Raw genomic sequence first — 21842 nt, forward strand, 5'->3', positions numbered from 1 at the left:
ATCATGATTTTTCTGAAGGGGGTTTGACTAATGCAGAACCAGAAAGGACTGCCGGTGTCTCCAGCTGAGGAAGTCCAACCTGCACCTTTCCCAGTTTCCATACTGGAGACTAATTTTGTAACATACTCTTTGCTGAGCTTCCTCCTTTAGAGATGCTATATTTGTTTGGGGCTGTTTTCACACCGAGTTAGACCTTGGGTGGATTCGTACCCATTGAAGAGAGAATTTATGCAAACGGAGAATGAGGAAGCTTTAGCAGCCTGCCTGCCAAGGCACAGGGGCTGTGAGTACGGGACGGGATCTTTTCCAAGACCACGGCTGTAGGATAAAAATGTCAAAATGACTTCATGGGAATCCGTTCTTTAGGTTCTCTTCTCTTCTCTTCTCTTCTCTTCTCTTCTCTTCTCTTCTCTTCTCTTCTCTTCTCTTCTCTTCTCTTCTCTTCTCTCTCTTTCTCTCTGTCTATCTTCAGTTTTTGAGGGAGAGAGAGGTCTTGCTTCGTTGCCCAGGTGTCTCAGACTCCCAGACTCACTGATCCTCCAGCTACCTGGGTGACCACTCCTGAGTAGCGAGGACTCCAGATTGCGCTGCCACGCTCAAGTCTCCTGAGACTTTCTGACCTAGAATCTGTATTACTCTCAGCAAGGTAAATTTTAGTTTTAGTTCCTTTTTGTTCCTTGACTATTTCCTAACAGTGCATTCTGGGGATATTGTGCCTACTGCCTTCCGGGGCTTCTTATCCTGTATAGAGCGGTGTTCCTCGTGTTTATGTTCCGAACCCAAATAAGGACCAGAGCCATTACAGATTCGCAGAGGTACAGAGACCAACACTTCCCTTAATGGGGGCCAGTGTTTCCCCAGCCCTGGAGGAGACTGCCTGCCAGAGGCAGTTGACTTTGCTTCCTCTAAAAGAAAATGTGATGTTTGCATGGGAGGCTTGACAGGTTTGGAACCAAACTGCCTGCTCTGGCTTTGGGGAGAACAGTCCAGGTAGAAGACAGGTAACTCTAGTCTCTGTCTCCTTTCCTGCAGAGGGGTGACGGGTGTCACCCAGGCCTTTCTGCTCACAGGGAACGTGGAAAGGGTGAACTCACCCTTACCTTATATTGCCGTGTTTCTGCCTTTTCTCTGGGAAGCAGCGAGAGAGGGGGCTGCTGTTTGAAGGTGGCAGAGTGGAACAGTCTCTGAGCTAAGCAGACCACAGTTTAAGGTTCTGGTTAGCCTCTTGTTTGTTACATTTGAACTGTAGCCAAGTTTCTTTGTTGAGAAAGGAAGGCACTAGGGCCCTGGAGGGAGATGAGGGCTTTGTTGTGTGACCACAGAAGCTTGTTTCGCACTAATTTCCTCTAGGGCTTGTGATGAAGTCAGTAAACCACAGCCTCCAGCGTGCTGTGCTCAGGCGGTGGCAGCAGCTTCTTGGTGGTGTCTTGGCCATGACACACATTTGACATGCCCTCCCTTAATTCTCTCACAGACTCTTGCTCTGCGGTATGGACCAAAGAGAAATTCTGCAGCGGTTACTGAATGAGGCCCAGAAAAAGAAAAATAACAGTGAGGAATTTGCCAATGAATTTCTGGTGAGTTCTGTGATTTTTTTTTTTTAAGACGAGTTAGATACACCATTTAACGGTCTGCTGTGTCTAACCTGCTGAAGCTGAATTGCTGTAGGGACAAAGTGAACACCAAAGCTTGGAGTAGAAGGGGTGGGTGGGTGAAGACAGGCTAAAAACATTAACGTCTCTGACTTTTGTTATAGCTGTGGGTTCAGTGTTTTTCCAGGTATGTTGGTTTTAATGTTGTGTATGCTAGTTCTTTTGAGTTTATCAATCCTGTAGAAGGTCTAAACAGATGTATGAATACTAACACTTTTCGAGCATCTGGAGAAAGCATTTGAGTTATGATTTATACTTCAAATTACTAATTTTAACCGATATCAAAAAGAAAGAGACCAAGAGGAACTTTCCATGTAGTGTGGTATTTTTAGACTCCCGTCTAGAGAATACCATTTGGATGACAGGTTTTTGAAGACCACCAAAACTACCATTTGCCACCTTTTTCTCCTTTCCCTTTGTTAAGGACAAGTTGGTTACTAGAACAAGTGGTTTCCTTTTTTGGCGCTCACTGGGTTTCTTTAACTTCTATTGTTTGGAGAAGTGAACTAGTTAGAGTGGGAAACAGAGACACGTGAGGGACGTGGAGTGCGAGGCAGCCTTGGAGCAGGTGGACCTGGTTTTCCAGAAGGCAGTGAGTTCCCTCGAGGGGAGCTGTAGCTGCCAGCCCAGTGAAAGCTGGGTGGCTACATCGGGGAGCACAGGACCTGACAGACCTGACATGTTTTTGACTTTCTGTTTTGCTTGCTTTTTGTTGTATCACTATGTAGCTCTGTCTGGCCTGGAACTGTCTGTGTAGATCAGGCTTGGCCTTGAACTCACAGACATCCTCCGGCCTCTGCCTCCTGATGGCTGGGGTCAAAGGCGCATGCACCGCCACACCAACCTGATGAGTTTCGAAATGCTTCCAGTTGGTCACACACTTTATGTATTTTATCTAAGGATGTTAAACCGTAGCCCTTCAGCTTTCAATTGAGAAAAAAAATGAAGAAAATCTTTATTTTCTAACTTACAAAATGAGGAAAATAATATATTTCTCATCTACTCTCATTGAATTATTGTGATATTACAATAGTTAAGTGAACAAGGGACTGTGAAGGTGCCTAGAGTCCTAGTTATTTGGAAGGCTGAGATAAGTTGGATTGTGAGTTCAAGGCTAGCCTATGCAACTTAGAGGGACTGTGTCTCAAAAAAGATATCATTCAGTAATATTTATTGAACACCTACTGTATACTAACTTTTTTTCTTCACCCTAGGATACAATAGTGAACAGAATTTCTTTGCCTTCCAGAGTTAGTATTCTAGGACCAGATATTAGATGAAAAAACACTCTATGACGTTTTCACTGAACGGGTTTCATGATTAGGTATCACTGTAGGCTAGCATATAGCAGCTCAACTTTGATGCTAACATATTATACCAGCTCAACTTTCATATGGTCATGGTGTCATGAAAATGTATTCTTTCTGCCACAAGTCCTCAGGGTAGATTTGCCACAGGGGAGAGTTGCCCATATGTCTGCTTAGGTAGCTGGTTGCCTTTGACTGTTGTTCTTGAATCAATTTACGAAGATATAGAGGGAAATGGTGAGCCGAGTGGCGGCGCCAGCCTCTGCTTTACTTTGGTTGTATTTTTCAAAACAGCGGATTGTATCTCTATATTTTAACCCATTGTAGAGGTCACTATAGTCTTTCATCAAATCATGGCAGCCACCTCCTGACTGTTTTCTTTGCTTCTAAAAGCCCTGTCCTGCCTTTGGCTAATTTTCTTAGGCAAGGTCTCACTATGTAGCCTTAGCTGGCCTAGAACTCATTCTATAGACCAGACTAGCGATGAACTCAAAGATCCACCTACCTTTGCCTGTGAGTGCTGAGATTAAAGGCATGCGCCACCATGCCTGGCCCCAAGTAGTCTCTTAATGATATGAACCTGATTATGTTTTCCTCGGCTTAAGAACTTTATACAGCTTATATTTTTTTTAGCTGCTTGTAATTTTGAACTATCATATATATTTAGAAAACTACATAAAATGTGTGACTGTAATGAAAAGGAGCCATTGCCAATGCAGTCACCACCTAGATCAAGAACTACAGTACCATCAAACTCCAAAAGACTCCCCCCTTCCCCGGCAGACCTCTCCACCCACCCCACCCCACTCAAGGGCAAATCACTGTCCTGGCTTTATGGTCATCATTTCCTTGCTCTTTTTGCTCCTGATTTTTAAGAGCCTTGTTTTGGAGTGGTGATTAAGTGGAACCTCACTGTTCACTGACTCATGACCTCCAGTGGAAAAACAAGAGCTTCACCCTCAGCCCCACCTAAAGGCTCAACTGAGACACCAGAAAAATAGCATTGGGAGGGGAGGCATTGGGAAGTGGCCCAGCTTGGCCCAGGGAAATGCTGCCATCAAATGGGAGGTTTTCCACTTGACTGCTGCCCACAGTCCATCTTAAGCTCTTGATGGTTCCTTAGGACTGGTGTTTCTGAGATTTCAGAACCAATTCTGTGACATGAAGCTGCTGCTAACTAGCCTGGTGGCAGCAATCAAACGGCATATAGACTTCCGTGCAGCGACCCCTCCAAAACAGAAACCAAAGAAACGAAACCTAGTCCCATGGCTCAGATTTCAGTCCTAACTTCTATTTTGTTGGGGTTTTTTAATTACTATTATTGTTGCTTTATTTTGTGGCCTGGCTGGCCTGGAACACAATATGTAGACCAGGCTTGGCCCCAAACTCCCAGCGATTGGCCTGCCTCTGCCTCCTATGTGATTAAAGGTGTGTGCCACCAAGCACACGCTCCTCTTTTAAAGAAAGATTTATATTTTATGTGTATGAATGTTGTTTTGCCTGCACGCATATCTATGCAGTTTGGTGCCTGCCCAGTGCCTGTGGAGGCCGGAAGAGAGGATTGGATTCCTTGGAACTGGAGTTACTGGGGGTTGTGAACGACTGTGTGGGTGCCTAGAACTGAATCTTGGTCCTCAGCAAAAACAGTGAGCCCTCTTCACTGCTGAGCCATCTTTCCAGATCCTTCTTTCTTTTTACGTTTAAAGAAATAACATGGTGTGTGTGTGTGTGTGGTCACACACAAGCATGTACCACGGCAAGAGTGTGAAAGTCAGAGAACAGCTTGGGAGAGAGAGTTCTCTTCTTCCACCATGTGGGTCCTGGGCACTGAACTCAGTCATCAGGCTTGGCGCCAGATAGCCTTATGTATGAGCTATCTCGCTGACCTTGGTCCTAGCTACTGCTTTGGTCAGGTATAAGGGTACAATGTTCATAGCTGATGGGGCAGACCTGCTGTGACAGCAGGTGAAAGCGCCACACTGCTTATGTCCTTTCCTAGTGCCAGGACTAAGCAAATGCAGTATCCTTTCAGTGCGTGCTGTGTGCTTCCCTTGCCTTCCCCATTCCTGCGGTCCTCTTCACCTGGCTAGATCCAAGGCTTGCTTAGATTTCCATTTGATGATCATGTCCTAGACAAGCTTCTTTTGTATTCTCTCTCTTCTCCTCTTTCTCTTCCTCCTCTCATGATGGTGAAGGCTGAACCCAGAGTCTGACACATATTGGGTAAGTGCTCTACCATCGAGCTATGTCTTCAGCCATGAGAAAACTTCCTCTTTTTAAAAATTATTTTAAATGCATTTTAATAGATATTTTCCCTACATGTATGTCTGTGCACCAGGTGCATCCTGGTGCCCATGGGAACCAGTGTTGGGCTCTATTACACTCTAATAAAATGTATCTCCCAGGACTGGAATGACAGACTGTTGTAAGCTGCCATGGTGGGTGCTGGGATTCAAACCTGGGTCCTTTAGAAGATCAGCCAACGCTCTCAACTGCTGAGCTATCTCTCCAGTCTCAAGGGCCCTTCTTGATCTACCTAAATAGATCAAATCATCTGTGATAGGTTCTTGTTAATATGATCTATACTTTTTATAGCACTGACCACAATTCCAGTTTTAAACTTTGTGTGATTACTGCTTCCTTATCAGATTGAAACCTCGCGAAGGCAATGTTCATACCTCATTCTGATAGTATTGGTTCCCTCCATGATTTCTACAATATTTAACAGTTTCAAAAATGACATATAGTTCCAAGCTGGCACAATGGCTCAGGAGGTAAAGGCGCCTGCTGAACATCCTGACGACCTATGTTGGATCCCCGGAACCCACGTGGTAGAAAGACAGAACTGACTCCTGTAAGTTGTCTTCTGACCTCTATGCACAGGCCATGGCACACATACACTGACCCCTACTGAATAAACAAATAAATAAATGTAATTTAGAAAAGTTTAAAGATACACAGTTCAGCTGTCAACTTAGCAACAGAGTGCCTGCCTGCCTAGCACATTCAAGGCCCCGAGTTCAACTCCCTAGCACCACACACTCACAAAACAATCACTTGACTCACAGTCATAGAACTAAAATTTCAAACGTACTGTCTAATATCACAACCTGTGCCCTTTGCTCTCAACTCCTGCATCCAGTGATCCACTGGCCTTAATGATTTAAGTTTTTGAGAGCTCTAAAGGGTAACATCTAGACAATAAATGCTTTCCACATGGCACCGACGTCATAGTTAGTAATAAAGAAGGCATACGTGTTCTTCAGATCAAGAAATGGGATTGCTGGGGCTAGAGACGTGGCTCAGGTGGTCCAAAGGCTGCTTAGCAGACGGGAAGCCCTAGGTTTAATACCTAGGACCACACAAAGAAATAGGCTTGGTGGTATAAACCTGTATTCCCTGAATTTGGGGGGTAGAGGAGGAAGGAGTTCAAGCTTATTTTCAGCCTGGTCTTCTATGAGAGACCCTGTCTGAATGGACAGACACACAGACACACACACACACAAATGCCCCTTCACAGAAAGCCCCTGGGTGTTCTAAATAATCACACCCCGACCCCACCCCACCCCCAGAAGATAGAAGCCAACACTATCTGAATACATTTTGGGCTTTCTGCATTGCTTTACGTATTCCATTAAACAATAGGTTTTATTTTATTTTATTTTATTTTATTTTTGGTTTTTCAAGACAGTGTTTCTCTGTAGCTTTGGTGCCTGTCCCGGAACTAGCTCTTGTAGACCATGCTGGCCTCGAACTCCCAGAGATCCGCCTGCCTCTGCCTCCCGAGTGCTGCTGGGATTAAGGGTGTGCGCCACCACCGCCCGGCTAAACAATAGTTTTTAAATGTTTTTGAACTGTATGTAGATGAAATTCTGTCAAATGTCTTGTGTCTTATGGAAAAGCTTATCAGTTTTGTGCATGTGTAGTCACTGTTGTGATTTCTGCCAAGGCTCCGTAGATGCAAATCTTGCAGCGGTCATAGAGAGAGGGTTGAGAGTTGTCGAGCAGCCACTGGGTGTTCTAGCTTGCTTTCCCGTTACCACGATAAAACACTGACCAAAACCAGCTTGGAGAGGAAAGTTTAATCTAGCGTAAACTTCCATGTCACAATCCAGCTTTCAGGGAAGGCAGGTTAGGAACTCAAAGCAGGAACTGAAGCAGAGGCCAGGGAGGAATGCGGCTTCCTCTCTTACCCTTATGGTGTCCTCAGCCTGCTTTGCTACACAACCCAAGACCACCTGCCCAGGGTGGCACTGCCCTCACTGCACTGGGCCCTCCCACGCCAGACATTAATAAATATAATAATAATAATAATAATAATAATAATAATAATAATAATAATGCCCTTCAGACTTGCCTACAGGTCAGTCTGATGGAGGTGTTTTCTCAGTCAGGGCTTCCTCTTCCCAAATGACTTTAGCTTGTATTGAGTTCATGAAAACCAAACAACACAACTGGTGCTCCCAGGTTTGAATCACCACAGAGCAAACTGTAGCTTTGCTGGTCTCCAAAGAAGTTTTATTTTTCTTTTACCCTAGCTTGCCCTTCTTTTCTTTCTTCCTTCCTTATTTATTTATTTATTTTAATTTTGAGACAGGGTATCACTAAGTTGCCCAGGCAGACATTGCAATCCTCTTGCCTCAGATCCCCCGCCCCAGGAAAGTAGCGGAACCACAGGCTTGCGCATCCTGACCTGGATGTGAGTCTGTCTTTATCACACACACAGACTGACAAATGCAGGACCTCGCCCTTTCTAAGCAAAGGCTCTACCACTCAGGTGCTCAGATACATCAGAGCCTAGTCATTCTCTGTATATTGCAGGCTTTGAAAATGTGTATTTACAGTAATGATGCTAAGCAAGTGGCCATGGGCACAGGACCCCTTGCACAGCAAGTGCTCAAGTGTTTGTTGAATTGAAACAACTCGTGAGAACGAGCCTGTCACATGAGCATACCAATGAGCCTTTACTGAAGTAAGTTGTTGCATTTATCAATTTGCGGGTTTTTTTTTTTTTGTCCCACCAGCAGCAGAATAAACGTATTTATCTCTGAAGCTGGTTTCTCCTAACTCCATCTCCAGTCATTTGCTCAGGAACATCTAGTCCCGTGTCTTCAGTTGTTCCCAGGATAGTTTTGACATATCTCTTGCCATTTTCTCATATCTTCGTTCATACCTAATTTAAACTTCTTGGTTTATTAGTTCCAGTTTGACTGTCGCCTACTCAGTTGCTCCCTTAGCAAGTGCAATGGAACACGCTCGCCTGTCTTGTTCCCAGTGACTGTGTCTACTCAAGGCCAGCCGCATCATCCATTCCTATTGCTAATAGCCCTGGCTGCTGGCTGCAGAGGTCTAAGCTCTGACTCCATTTCTTGGTACTCATGCTTTCTCGGTCTTGTTGCAATCTTGGTAAACCATCTGCAATTCACAAGGCATCGAGAAGAAACCTTGCAGAGCTCTAGAGACAGACAAACTCTGATTCCATTCTCCCCTTAGTAGACAAGGGCCAAGTCTCTCTCTCTCTAAAATACAACATCTGCTATGCCTTCTGTATGCTGGCTTCTTAAATTTGGGTCATGTAACTGCACTGAGTCATAAAAAATTTGGCAAGAATGTATTTTTGAACTCCAAACAGCCAACATTTGATTCAGATTCAAGTACATACCAGCATTGCACGGTGCCACTTTTCCCGCAGTCTCGGCTCTAAACGATTTACGGGCTCAGTTTGCCCCAACCCTGCAAGAGAGCCATGCAATACCAACAAACACTGCTGGAAATCCTCTGCTCTGATTTGACTCTTTCCAATGAACTGCATTTCATCTGTATGTACATTTCATTTGTGTGTAAAACTGTACACACAAGGTTTTCTGGGTTCTTAAAAACATGATGGTTTAAGTATGGAAAACAACAAATATTTTCTACCATCGTTCCTCTCCTACGTGTCAGATTAGTATATCTTTGGATTATTTCATGTTAGAACATTTGTTTTAAAAATTGAGGTCTGAGTTGCTGATTGAGCTTCATTAAAAATATTCATTAATTCAATTTTGATTTGAGATTAGGATAGAATTTCCAAAATTTTCTGACATAACCCGGAATATACTTTCACCATTTTCACACTATCTACTTATGTGAAGTGGCTTTCTTGGGTCTGCTAATTATAAATCAAAAATATTTCTCAACTCTGAAAACATTGAAGTTACTTTGTTCTGTGGTATCAAATACTCAGTCAAGATCTAAATCTTTACATGTGCATGTGTATGTGTGTGTGTGCATGTGTGTATCTATGTGTGTGCGCGCGCACTCGTGTGTATAGCAAATGTGGTGAGTATGTGGAGGTCAGAGGTAAACTTTAAGGAGATGGTTTTCTGCTTTTAGCATGTAGGAATCAAAATCAGGTTGCCAAATGGGCAGTAGGTGCTTTTACCCGTCAAGCCATCTTGCCGGCGCCAAAATTTATTTATTTTTTATTTTTTGGAAACCAGAACATTTATTTTATGACAGATTGAAATCCTCAAGATGAACTGGATGCTGAAACAGCTGCCCTCTTGGGTTTAGGGATTGTCCCTTTACAGATCCATGTCTGAATCTTTGGCAGACAATTTTTAGGTGCCTCATCCGCCCAGTCCCGGTAGTGTTTCGTCTCTTAGCCTTGGCACTCCAGTTATACTTTCTCTTGCGCTTGGCAGGGTAGCCGCATTTGCCACAGGTAGACTTCTGAAGGTGGTAGGCCTTAGAGCCACACAGCAGCAGCACAACATGTGCGTCTTGTTGCAACACTTTCCAAAGGATGACATTCCTTTTATCATCTTGCTTCTGCTGCCGAGGCCAAAGAGACCAGAAGACCCAAAATTTATTTTTTTTTAATGTAAAAGTAAACCAGTACATACATCCCATTAGTATGAAAGGCTTGCTTTTCATCTTTAATAACTATTAAGATTTCTTTTGCTGAGTACCACCGTGGAGGTTGGCAAGAACAAGTGCCTTCCAAAAAGCCTTAAAAGGGGAACAGAGAAGAAAGTGACGCGTTTTCTGGCAATGATTGGCACGATGTGACGGCAGCAGCTGTGTTCAGCAGTGGGACCTGGAGAAACACTGATCACAGGGACCCACATCCCTATCTGCGGGCCCTGAGAGTCCTGTGTTGGAAGTGAGCATTGCTGACCCGCAGAACAATAGAGCTGCCTTTAGAAAGTCAGGCGAAGGCTGTTCAAGGAAAAAAACCTTCCATAGCATGCATCTTACCCGGGAAGGAACATGATGAATGGCAAAAAAAAAAAAAAAAAAGGTAGAACATGGCTGAGGTTCATGCCAATAGCAAGGCAACCATGGTCGTTAGTTTCACCTCTTTCGTATTGGTTTTATTAAAACTTGCAACAACAAAATCTACACTCTGTGCTCTCAGGTCTGTCTGACCCGAAAGGAGAAGATGGAAATCATGACCTGGGAGGCACAGACAAATTACCTGAAAGAAGTGTTAACAAGGTGATTTCAGGCAGCACTGAGAGAGATCTAAGAAAGCTTGCCCATGTACCCTTTTCATGATGTCCTGGCTAGGAAAGGAAAATTGCAGGAGCCCAAGTGTGCACAGGGAAACTCGTGGGGCTCTGTGGTGAAAGGGGCAGTTCAGAAAGGCCTCCTAGGGATGAGACAGCTGCAGAAAGCTCAAGAATTTGTTCAAAATTCAGGTTTTTTTTTTTTTTTTTTTTTTACAAAATACATTATATGCTTTATTACTATCTTTGGGCAACAAACAACCCTTTCACAAGGGTCACCTAGATCATCAAAAAACACAGATATTTATACTACAGTTCATAACAGTAGCAAAATTATAGTTATGAAGTAGCAATGAAAATAACTTTTTCAGTTAGGGGTCACCACAACATGAAAATCTGTACTAAAGGGTCACAATGTATGTATCAATGAATTTTAAAAATAAACTGATACTTGATTGTCAGTATTTGATTAGATGTCTAATTTTTTAATGTCTGTATATCTAGAGTCACATTAAAATCTCTCAGGTGAAAAGGGTTGTGGGTGGAAAGAGGTCAGCATGTTCTGTTCTGTAGCATCAGGTTTCAAGCCAAAGATACTACAGTCTTAAGATTTCTGTTTTTCTTTGTTTTCTCTTGGCAGTGATTTAATTTATTTACTAGCACTTGAGAAAAACATGCGCAAGACCGAGTCTTCTCTTCTTGACTCTGTGAGCTGGGGCTCCATTCTGTTCTCATTTCTTGAGACAGACTCGGTCTACAGAGAAAAGGAAGTCACCGTTAACTCACAAGCACCCAGAGTCTAGTTTCTACATTTCGCGACCTATTTCAGGATCCATAGGCTGATGGCTTCTTCATCTTATCCTCTGACAGGCTCTCGCATCGAGTTCTCTTGAGGATGCCTCTTCAGGGGACTAGGAGCCCCTACTTTGACCCTCTGACATATTCTTTCTTCCCAAACCTTAACCCACTCCTGGTAGCCCTGCTTTTAACCCTGGACCTTTCCCCTTGTTTCTGTTGTAGTTTATCAGGTTTTGGGCCCTGTTGTGTTTGAGCCTGGGAGCTTCAGGGTTAGTAAGAAGAGAAGATTTGAAGCGAGAATTCGAGAGTGGTCTGACCACAGGTAGACGTCACAGGAAAAAATTAAACTCTTTCACACTTCCTAAGTTAACAGTTCTGTAGGTATTTCCTGTGTCATGCTTAGGTGAGCGTCACCCTCTGTCATCAGTCAGATGACTCCAGGAGCAGCAAAAGAAAGAGCTTATTCTAAAGGGCGCAGTGAAGATTAAACAAGCCTCGATACGCACATGCATAACCTTTGTCTGTGACAGCTTGCCCAAAGAGTGTCCTTTAAAAAACAGAACCAAATAAAATTAGTACAACAAAGAGGATGTACTGACTCTGGAAACTTCTAGAAAGACTTGTTTGGGGACTCTTTTTAGCAGTCAAAAACACCTATGGCAACATAAAAACCGGTCTTTCTGAAGGAACGTAAGAGCAGAAAGAGATGAGGAGGGAGTGGAACCTCAGTGGAAGAACTTGTGAGAGTTTTAAAACTGCGTGTATTTGGGGGAGGGGCGTGTGTGGAGGGGACAGCACAAGGTGCAGGAATCCCTTGTCTCCTTCTCCATCCTGGAGATCCCGGAGATGAGACTCAGTATCAGGCTTGCCCATAGGTGGATTTGCCTGCCAATCAATTGTTCCAGCCCACCAGAAGTATTTGATGGTGTCTCAATGTTTCAGGTGTCTGTGTCCTGTTCTTAATTAAATTCCCAAGCTAGTTCATTAGCATAATCATCTTAGTTTAAAAAATATGCTGTTTAGCATCTCCTGCCCTCTCCAGCTCTGAAATCCATAGGAATTCAAATGATGGTGCAAAACCCGACTCCAAGAACTGCCTGTGTTCCTGGTCTGGACCCAGTAGCTTTCCCGTGTCTTATCAAACCCAGAAATAAAAGAATAGTCAGGGGAGCAATGCACACTGGTGCATGTGTAGCCGAAAGAAACAAGCCCAGACTAGATGCTCTATTTCAAATCCTTGGCTAGAAAGAGTGTATATTCTGATACATCAAGTTGTTAGAATAATTTATTATGTTACTTTATTTGGAAAATATCACTTTAATTAAATTCTGTGTATTTGATAGTGGTGTTTTGAAATTTTAGCTCTCCACTTTCTCCCTTCTTATTGAAGACTGTGGTAACCACCAAATAACTCTGAGCCAAATTTAACTTTTAAAAAAAACAAAAAAAAAACCAGGATCACAATATAGCCTTGGCTGGTCTAGAACTCAGTATGTAGACTAAACTGGCCTCAAACTCACAGAGACCCACCTGTTCTGCCTTCTGAGTGCCTCAATTAAAGGTACGAATCACTACATCTGACCCTGTGAGCCATTTCTGAAGCCTCATTGCTATGGAATAATCCTTCTGTACACTGTGACTATACTCTTGTTGGTTAATAAAGCAGCTGATTGGCCTAGAGCAAAGCAGAATAAAGTTAGGTGAGACAACTAAATTGAGGATGCTGGAATGAAAGAGGCGGGATCAGGGAAACACTAGCCAGCCATTGAGAAGGTAGGATGTATAGAAAATGAGGTAACAAATTATGAGCCATGTGAAAAAGCATAGATAAGAAATATGGGTTAATTTAAGTATAAGAGTTAGCCAGTAATAAGCCTGAGCTACTGGCCACACATTTATAATTAATATTAAACCTCGGTGTGTGTATTTGGGAGCAGGTGGTCAGGGCAAAAACAATTCTGCCTACACCTCATGATAAATTTGGATAATTTGTTGGATCAAAATTTTATATTATCATACCTCTTTTCTATCTCTCTCCTCTATGTGCCATTGGTTTTGTTGCTTTAGGCAGTGGCTCTTCATGTAGCCCTGGCTCACATGAAATTTGCTTTGTAGAGCAGGCTGGCCTTGAATTTTCAGAGATCTCTTGCTTCTGCCTTCTCCTGAGTGCTGGGGTATGTCTGTTATATCTTTATTTTGAGTTCCCCCTTTTCTCTTTCATTTTAAAATCACTTAACAAGTCTTCTCAACTCCTGCACAAATTGTACATCTTTATTACTGATGTGCAAGTATTGTATGAAATATAAGCTACTAAGTAACAGTCATAACAGCCTTCTTGATATTTTGGGTTTTGTTGCTCTCACTTGAGATATGTTTCTTATTCCTTGTTTGTTCACTCTGCGAGTCAAAATAGACCATAGCCATGGTTGTAAAATGTAAAAGCAGTGTCGAGGATTCATAACATTTATGAACAACAAAAGGAACACCCTAGTTTCAAAGAAGTTGTATTACACATGATGACACTAGTTTGTGAGATCTTGAAAGAATCTAGAAGTCAGTTTTAGAGACTTAATTGGAAAGCTCTGGGAAATACAGTGAGCCTGAGTTCTAACTCATGGAACTCTTAGCTAAGCGGTTTGGAACTTATTTCCTAAGTGGTAAAAAGAATTTATTGAAGTTACTTTAAGCAGCATTGGAAAGATTAACAATGCATAAATTGAATTAATTGGCATAATTATACCCAATACATTTGAATGAAGAAAAGAAATAGTGTGACAATAAGGAGAAATTATAGGAGTTGGAAAGAATCTAAACTAAGGTGTGTCTAATAGGTTTTCTATCCCTGTGATGATGCATCATGCAGTTAAGGGAAGAAACATTTGGTTTGACTCACAACTGGTCCACAGTTGCTTGGCCCCGTTGCCGTAGGCCTGTGGTGAGGTGGAACATGGTAACAGTGGGGGTGTAGTGGAGCAAAGCTGCTTACCTCATGGATCCCCAGAGACAAAGAGACATAGGCCAACAGAAAGAGGATAGGAACAGACAGATCTTTCCAGAGCATGCCCCTGTGGCTTATTTCCTTCAGTTAAGTCTTCCCTTCCAGTAATACAGTCATATTCTGAATTCATCAAGGGCTTAATCCACTGATTAGGTCAGAACTCAGAACTCCCAGAATCCAATCACTTCCTCAAAGCCCATCAGCTGGTAAGCAAGACTTTTAGCACATGAACCTTTGGGGGGGGGGGACATATCCAAACCAGCAGGAAGGAAAGCTGAAGCAAGACCTCGCATGGAAAGAACCAGCTGAACTTGCTAACTGTATCTGAGGTGGGAATTGTGGGACGGGAGGACCCTAAAGTCCTTCTTAGTTTCCCAGAGTGGTATTGCTTGGAATAAAGATAGTTCCATCGGCATTCACAAGTTTAGTTTAGTTTCAAATGTACTGAGTCGGAGGATGCAATAAGATATCGATATGAAAATATCTAGGACCTGGTTGTTAATTTGAAACTGAAATCTTAGTATAGAAATTTGAGACATATCCAAGTGATGCTGAAAATATAACAAAATGTTGGTAAATAAATTAGCAAACACTTCTATGCCCTCTATAAGAGTAATGACTAGCTCGGAAGGGGGAGAGGGAACATATAAAGAGAAGAGCCGAGAGTCAAAAGATTTGGGTATTTCTTTGTTAGAAAGCAGAGAGCAGAGAACCAGTAAGAAATAAGGGCAAGTGGGAATGTTGTGTCCTAGATAGGTTTACTATGGCTATGCTGAAACACCATAGCCAAAAACAAGTGGGGAGGAAAAGGTTTATTTGGCTTACACTTCCTCACGGTAGTCCATCACTGAAGGAAGTCAGGACAAGAACTCACACAGGACAGAAACCTGGAGGCGGGGACTGATGGAGAGGCCATGGAGGGATGCTGCTTGCTGACTTGCTCAGTCTGCTTTCTTATAAAACCCAGGACCACCAGCCCAGGGATGGTAGCATCTACAGTGATCTGGACCCTCACCCATCAATCACTAATTAAGAAAATGCCATACAAGTGGATTTTGTGGACGCATTTTTTTCAGTGGATGTTCCCGCTTTTAGATGGCTCTAGCTTGTGCCAAGTTGACATAAAACTAGCCAGCACAATGAGTCAAAGAAAGAACAGAAACAAGAAAATGTACCTGGTGAGGGCCGAGGAAGGAAGACATTTCCAAAAGAAGCTAGAGGGCAAAGACCTAGTGGCTGTGGAGGGTCTAGCGGCTAGGAGGTAACAGCCCTCTGTGTGACCAATTCTCTCTTAAGTAGTGTGGAAACAATGAAGACTATTTTAATTCACTAAGCATTTCCATTCATTATTGAGGTGCTTCTCCCTGTCTTCTTTTACAAAATGGTTAATTCTCACAAAGTCCAGACCCAGAACATATATTTTTCTCTTTTTAATTATAAAAGCAATAAAATTTCTGACTACATAAATTCTAGACAAGAAGTCAAAGAGACATTATCATAAGTCAAAGAGACATTATCATATCTTATCATTTCTGACCTCACATTTGGTTTTATAGTGTTACACTAAAAAACAGTGAGGATAGGTTTAAGGAATTACCATCCGAAGGACTCTTGTCCAAGCACATTAAGAGAGCCCCTAACTATCTCAGATCATAGTCTACATAGAGAATATGATTCTGTTTAGATTATTACTTGCTGGAAGAATAGGCTTAAAGTTTGAATCATATAAAATGTTTCGGAATTAATATCTCTGAAATTTCGACAGTTATAAACAGAGTATAGTTAGCTTAAGTTCCATTTCTACTTAGAAAAAGTGATCTGAAGTTTAAAAAAAGATGGATGGAATTAATAATTTTCCTGTTGACATCAAATAGACCCTATAAGAAAAGTAACTCATGCTCTTGGTATCTGTTCCTTGGGTGGAGCACACACATAGCTCACTTTCAGAAGCTATTTGGTTTCTTGAATATTTAGCAGTTTCAAATCAAAGTCTTAACAGCCTGTGACTCAGCTGCAGCGTGATCTTCTCACTTCTACAAAGTCACTGGACTATGCCATCCTGGCTTCCTGTCCTGAAAGAAGCTAGACCCAGATGATGCTAAAAGGGATGAGGCAGAATATCTGAAAAGTGGAGGAGGACAGCTCTCTAGAGGTAGCTTCTTATCTCCCTCCATGTGTGTGTGCGCACGTGTGTGCGTGCATGCAAGTGCATGCGTGCACACACACGCACACATGCACATGCACACACACACGCATGCACATGGGGATAGCCTGTATGTGGTGTACGTGTGCGTTTGGTTGTATGTGCAGATGTATGAAGGCCAGAGAGCAACCTCGGCTGTCTTTCCTCAGGAGCCATCTACTTTGTCTTGCGAGACAAGGTCTCTCACTGGGATCTTGGGCTTGCCAATTAGGCTAAGATGGCTGGCCAGTGAACCCCAGGAATCCACCTGCTTCTAACTCTCCAGCACTGGCATTACCAATTTGAGCCACTAGACCTGGCTTTTTAAAAATTTTTGTATTTATTTTTATTTTTGAGACACGGTCTTTCTATGGTACCCTGGCTGGCATGGAACTCACTATGTAGACCATTCCAGCTTTAAACTCACCAAGATCTGTCTGCCTAAGCCTCCCCAATACTAGGATTAAAGGCGCATGCCACCACTCTCAGCCCACACTTGACTTTAGGCTCTGGGAATCAAACTCAGGTTCTCTTACTTGCAAGGGAGTACTTACTTCACCAAATAAGCTGTTTTCCCAGGCCCCTTACCTCTTCCATCGGAAAATTATTCTTGGAATTGTATTACAGAAGCTGAAGAGGCAGTCTACCAAGTACAAGGCCGACAATACATACTCTACAACTGTGGCTCAGCGGCCCAAGAATATCAAGAAAAACAGATACAAGGATATTTTGCCCTGTAAGTTCCGTTTCTTCTTATAAACTTATGCTTCCAATCTGAACCACCTCTCCACTTTTTGACCAAGTACTTGTTCTTCATCTTGGAATATGGCACGGACAAATTAATTATACTATCTATGACGACAAAAGAACATTCAGCCATTCAATTTCTTGTTCACTTATCAAAAGCTTTTAACAACCACCATTCTTGAGACCTGACTTAACGCCTGTTGTAGGACTTTTCAGTTACCCCATACCTTTCTCTTGTGTCCTAGATGATCACAGCCTGGTCGAGCTGTCTCTGGTAACTTCCAGTGAGGATTCCAGCTATATCAATGCCAACTTTATTAAGGTGGGTGGAGAGGAAATAAAAACACTCCATGTTTCTCGGAGCACCTAAAACAGGGGGCGGGGAGAGGACTAGGGAGAAGATGCTGTCTGCCGTTACCTCACGTGATTTCTCTTCCCCTTCAGGGTGTCTATGGACCCAGGGCTTATATCGCCACCCAGGGTCCTTTACCTACAACTGTCCTGGACTTTTGGAGGATGATTTGGGAATACCGTGTCTTGGTGAGTGCAGAGTGGCTTCTGGTACTTGGGAGAGGGGGCGGGGGGCAGGACGTGACTGAGGCCTTCCAGCTGTTAAAAGCAGAGCCTTTCTTATAGCTTGATGAGATTTCAGAGTGCAGGTATCTTATATCACTATTACAATGTATTCTCGTTCAAGGAAACGAAAGTCGATACCTTGACAAGCTCTCTCGGTGACAAGAATTTGTTGTGATGAACAGAGAACAGGGAAGTGGGGACAGAAGTGAGGAAGAGTAAGAACATCTCATAAGTCACTAGGGCTTTGTGGGTTAAAAAGCAAAGCCAACAGAAAAACAATGTTTACTACTTTCTGACGCTGGGACTCATGCGGGAAGGTGATCTCTAACCCTATAGGTCACTAAGTTTCTGGTGCACGCTTTCAGGTCATTGTCATGGCGTGTATGGAGTTTGAAATGGGAAAGGTGAGTCACTCTTCAGTACTGGTGACGCGAAGGTAAAGGAAAGAAAGGGGCGTAGGGGGCAGTGGTGGAAGAGCTTCCTCTGAGTGTGTCTGCTGGGGGCAGTGGTGGAAGAGCTTCCTCCAAGTGTGCCTGGGAAAAACCATGCCATTTCTCTAATTTTCACTTTGGGAATAACCATACAATCCATAGGGGGTTTCACCCCCAAGAACCCCTTTTATCTATCCCGCAGTAGCTCCTGTGCTGTAAAGTTAAGAAAGGAAGAAAGGAAGTAAAGGAGAAAAGAATTCCATTTCCCTTCTGATAGTCAGATGCTGTAACTGCCCATTAGAGACGCACCCTGTGCTGCCCCAAACAGCATCCCCCGCCACAGGTAGCCAGTCAGCACTGCCAGGGATTGCACGGCTGAAGAACTCAATGGTTTTATTTTAATTGGTTGAAAACTGAAGCGAACTCTCACTTCAGCTGCTGAAAGCTTTATTTGGCGCTATGTGAAACTTTTTCAAACTTAAATTTGATTCGTTATGAATAAAAATATTTCCAGTGAAAATTTAGCATTCTACTTATATATGTATAAAGTGAATATAGGACTTTAAAGTTTATAAAAATAGCAAGGCAAGCACATATGTACTATTGTATCTTGATTACATGTTAAATACTTTGGCCTATTGGGCTAAAATGCATTTCACCTATTTTCATTTGTAAATGTGGTATCAGAAAAATAACCGGAAGCGTGTGACTGGCTGTTCTGGTCTACCGTGGCCATTCTGAAACGGGGGTTGTAGTCACACCGAGGGGATTTGGCACTTGACTGGTGCAACTGTTACAGTCAACAATTTCAGGGTTCTTGAGATGCTGAAAATAGGCCAACAATCACTATTTCTACTTTTCCAGATTCCTAGGAAGTTTATAATTCAGGCATCCTTTAATATCTGTATTTTATCCTTTGGAGATTCCCAATCATGTTGTTGGAGTTGAAGTCCAAGGGGGTTAGCTGTGCATAGCCTAAGATGAAGGACACAGAGCCTCTTCTGGACCAGGGAGTGGGTTTCATCTTGCAGGAGAGATTATAGTACATGGAGGGAAACCATTACCTTCTGTTTTATGCAACAGAAAAAGTGTGAGCGCTATTGGGCGGAGCCAGGAGAGACACAGCTGCAGTTTGGCCCTTTTTCTATATTCTGTGTGAGTATGATGCATTTCTTTTATGACTAAGCAAAGCCTCCAGTATCTACTTTTTAGAAAGCATGCCTTTGAAACTGCTAATAATTAAATCTTCTCCTTAGGAAGCTGAGAAAAAGAAATCTGATTATATAATCAGGACTCTGAAAGCCAAGTTCAATAATGTGAGTATAGAACAGGGATGGTAAAGTTGAGAGACTGCTGAGATGAGACGGGTAAACATCTGTATGTGTGACTCAGGCTGGGCGTACAGTGATGGGGAGAGTTAGAGCCTTTGATGTCTTGATTAAGTCTTCGTATTCAAAAGAGATTCTCCCCCAATCTGCTTCACACATAAAAGTGATATTGGTAGTCCGACTAGAGGTAGTGTGAACAGTGGTTAGACATTAGGGACCAACACTACAGCTGATAATGCCTTAGACTCTACTCTGACTTGCCAAAGGCAAGGGGACCCAATATACCAACATGTCTGTGCCCTATTTGAGACACGGTAATTTGAGGAAGATTTGGTTTGGACCATTTTTATATCTTCCTCCTCTTGTGTGGGCGAGGTTGTTAAGGATAAGACAATGGAAAACATTCTCATATTAATTTCAATTGTTTTCATAAGGCTTGAGAGCTATATATAAGAAAGCAGAATAAATTGCAAGAAAAAAAGATATAGATGGAACTTTATCAGATTAACTTTTCGGTAGAGTGGGGTGGAATCCTAAACTTGAATTCTCCTTTTATTCTGGCTGTTTTTTTTTTAATAGAAAACTAGAATTATTTACCAGTTTCATTATAAGAACTGGCCAGACCACGATGTGCCTTCATCTATAGACCCGATCCTTGAGCTCATCTGGGATATCCGTTGTTACCAAGAAGATGACTGTGTTCCCATCTGCGTTCATTGCAGGTGAGATGCCCTGGATGAACTTCCCACTGAGAACAAACAAAATGAGACTCTGGCTGGGGTGCAATTCAAAGAAAAAAAGTCAATAGCTGAAGCAATGTAGTATAAACTCAACTGGTGCATTAAATTCACTTCTTTTCACATGTATTGTGTGCGTACATATCATCACAGTCTACATGAGGAGATCCAAACACAACTTTGGGGAGCTCCTTCCTTGGTTGTCTCCTTCCACTATACGGGTTCTGGGGATCAAACTCAGGTTATTAGGCAAAGGTAGCATGGGTCTTTACTCCCTGAGACATTTTGCAGAACCTAAAATTTCTTTTAAAGTTATGAACAATGGTGCTGGGGACTCTTGTGAGAATATGCCAATACCCGTCTGAGGTCCACTGCGGCATGACAAACATGTCCTGAGACATGGCAGGACTTGAGAAGTTTCATTTTCTCCCTCCTCAAGTCGAGGAACTTCCCGGCTGTTGTCAGTTCCCTCTCTCCACAAGCACACATGCTCCCGTGATCTTCTGTTTCAGCGCCGGCTGTGGAAGGACAGGTGTCATCTGTGCTATTGATTATACACGGATGTTGCTGAAGGACGGGGTGAGTTTCCCAGCAAGCACTTGCAAGTTTCCTCCTGCACGCATCTCCCTCCTTTCAGGACATCTTCACAACTCATCTTGTCTTACGGAGTGGGCTATTTATAAATCTACTCTGTTTTATGATTAAATTAATTCCTAAGTTGGTGATTTGTAATGCATGGTCCCAGGGGGAGGATGTAGCCTAATAACAGTGGACTTGTCTTACGACAGGAGGCCCTAGGTTGGATCTCCAACGTGACATCGCAGGGTCAGCATTACCTGAGAATTTGCTAGAAACATAAATTATGGATTCCTGCCCCACTGATGAATCTGGAAAGTTTGGAGGGTGTGAGCCAACAAGCTCTCTGGGTGATTCTGAGAAACGCTAAAGTTTGAGAACTGCTGCCCTGTATTGTTTATTTCCCCTTTCTTTATCCAGGCTGCTTTAGAAGACTCCTTCGGCTTATCGTGATCAAGCTTTGTGCTGTTGTCTAAAAACCAGTGTGTGTGTGTGTGTGTGTGTGTGTGTGTGTGTATGTGTGTGTGTGTTTGCATGGATGTGTGCATGAATGTGTATGTATGTTGTATATGTATATGTGTGGATGTGCAGATGGAGGACAGATTCATATCAGGGTCTCTCTTAATATTTTCCTTATTTTTTTGAGACATAGTCTCTACTGAATCTTCATTTTGATAAGCTGTCTAGCCAATGGGCTCCAGGGACCCACTTATCTCCCTGCACACTGGAATTTCAGACATGCCTGGCTTTCATGTGGGCGCTGGGGATCTGAACTCAAGTCCTCAAGCTAACATGGCCTGCCCTTTACCAACAGAATTATCTCTCCAGCACTAGGGAATTTTTTTTCCCAAGACAGAGTTTCACTGTGTAGCCCTGGCTGTCCTGGAACTCGCTTTGTAGACCAGGCTGGCTTCAAACTCAAGAGATCTGACTTAGCTGGGCGGTGGCAGTGTACACCTTTAATCCCAGCGCTCGGGAGGCAGAGGCAGGTGGATCTCTGTGAGTTTGAGGCCAGCC

General features: G+C 42.9%; 1 protein-coding gene across 2 annotated transcripts in view; it reads left to right on the forward strand.

Moving 5' to 3' along the window:
* Window positions 1-1400: 1400 nt before the first annotated feature.
* The window catches only part of Ptpn22 (protein tyrosine phosphatase non-receptor type 22), a 51103-nt gene continuing 30661 nt past the window's right edge, over window positions 1401-21842 (forward strand). For both annotated transcript variants that reach the window (XM_050157491.1, XM_050157492.1), the window contains exons 1-9: window positions 1401-1577; window positions 17058-17166; window positions 17423-17499; window positions 17622-17717; window positions 18119-18157; window positions 19268-19339; window positions 19441-19500; window positions 20092-20234; window positions 20762-20828. In XM_050157491.1, coding sequence (XP_050013448.1) covers window positions 1491-1577; window positions 17058-17166; window positions 17423-17499; window positions 17622-17717; window positions 18119-18157; window positions 19268-19339; window positions 19441-19500; window positions 20092-20234; window positions 20762-20828 — 750 coding nt within the window. In that variant the 5' untranslated portion in view covers window positions 1401-1490. The remainder of the gene's footprint in view (window positions 1578-17057; window positions 17167-17422; window positions 17500-17621; window positions 17718-18118; window positions 18158-19267; window positions 19340-19440; window positions 19501-20091; window positions 20235-20761; window positions 20829-21842) is intronic.

The sequence above is a fragment of the Alexandromys fortis genome, unplaced genomic scaffold (genome assembly GCF_014885135.2).
Source record: "Alexandromys fortis isolate MF-2015 unplaced genomic scaffold, M_Fortis_MF-2015_v1.1 scaffold_78, whole genome shotgun sequence".
NCBI classification, from domain to species: domain Eukaryota; kingdom Metazoa; phylum Chordata; class Mammalia; order Rodentia; family Cricetidae; genus Alexandromys; species Alexandromys fortis.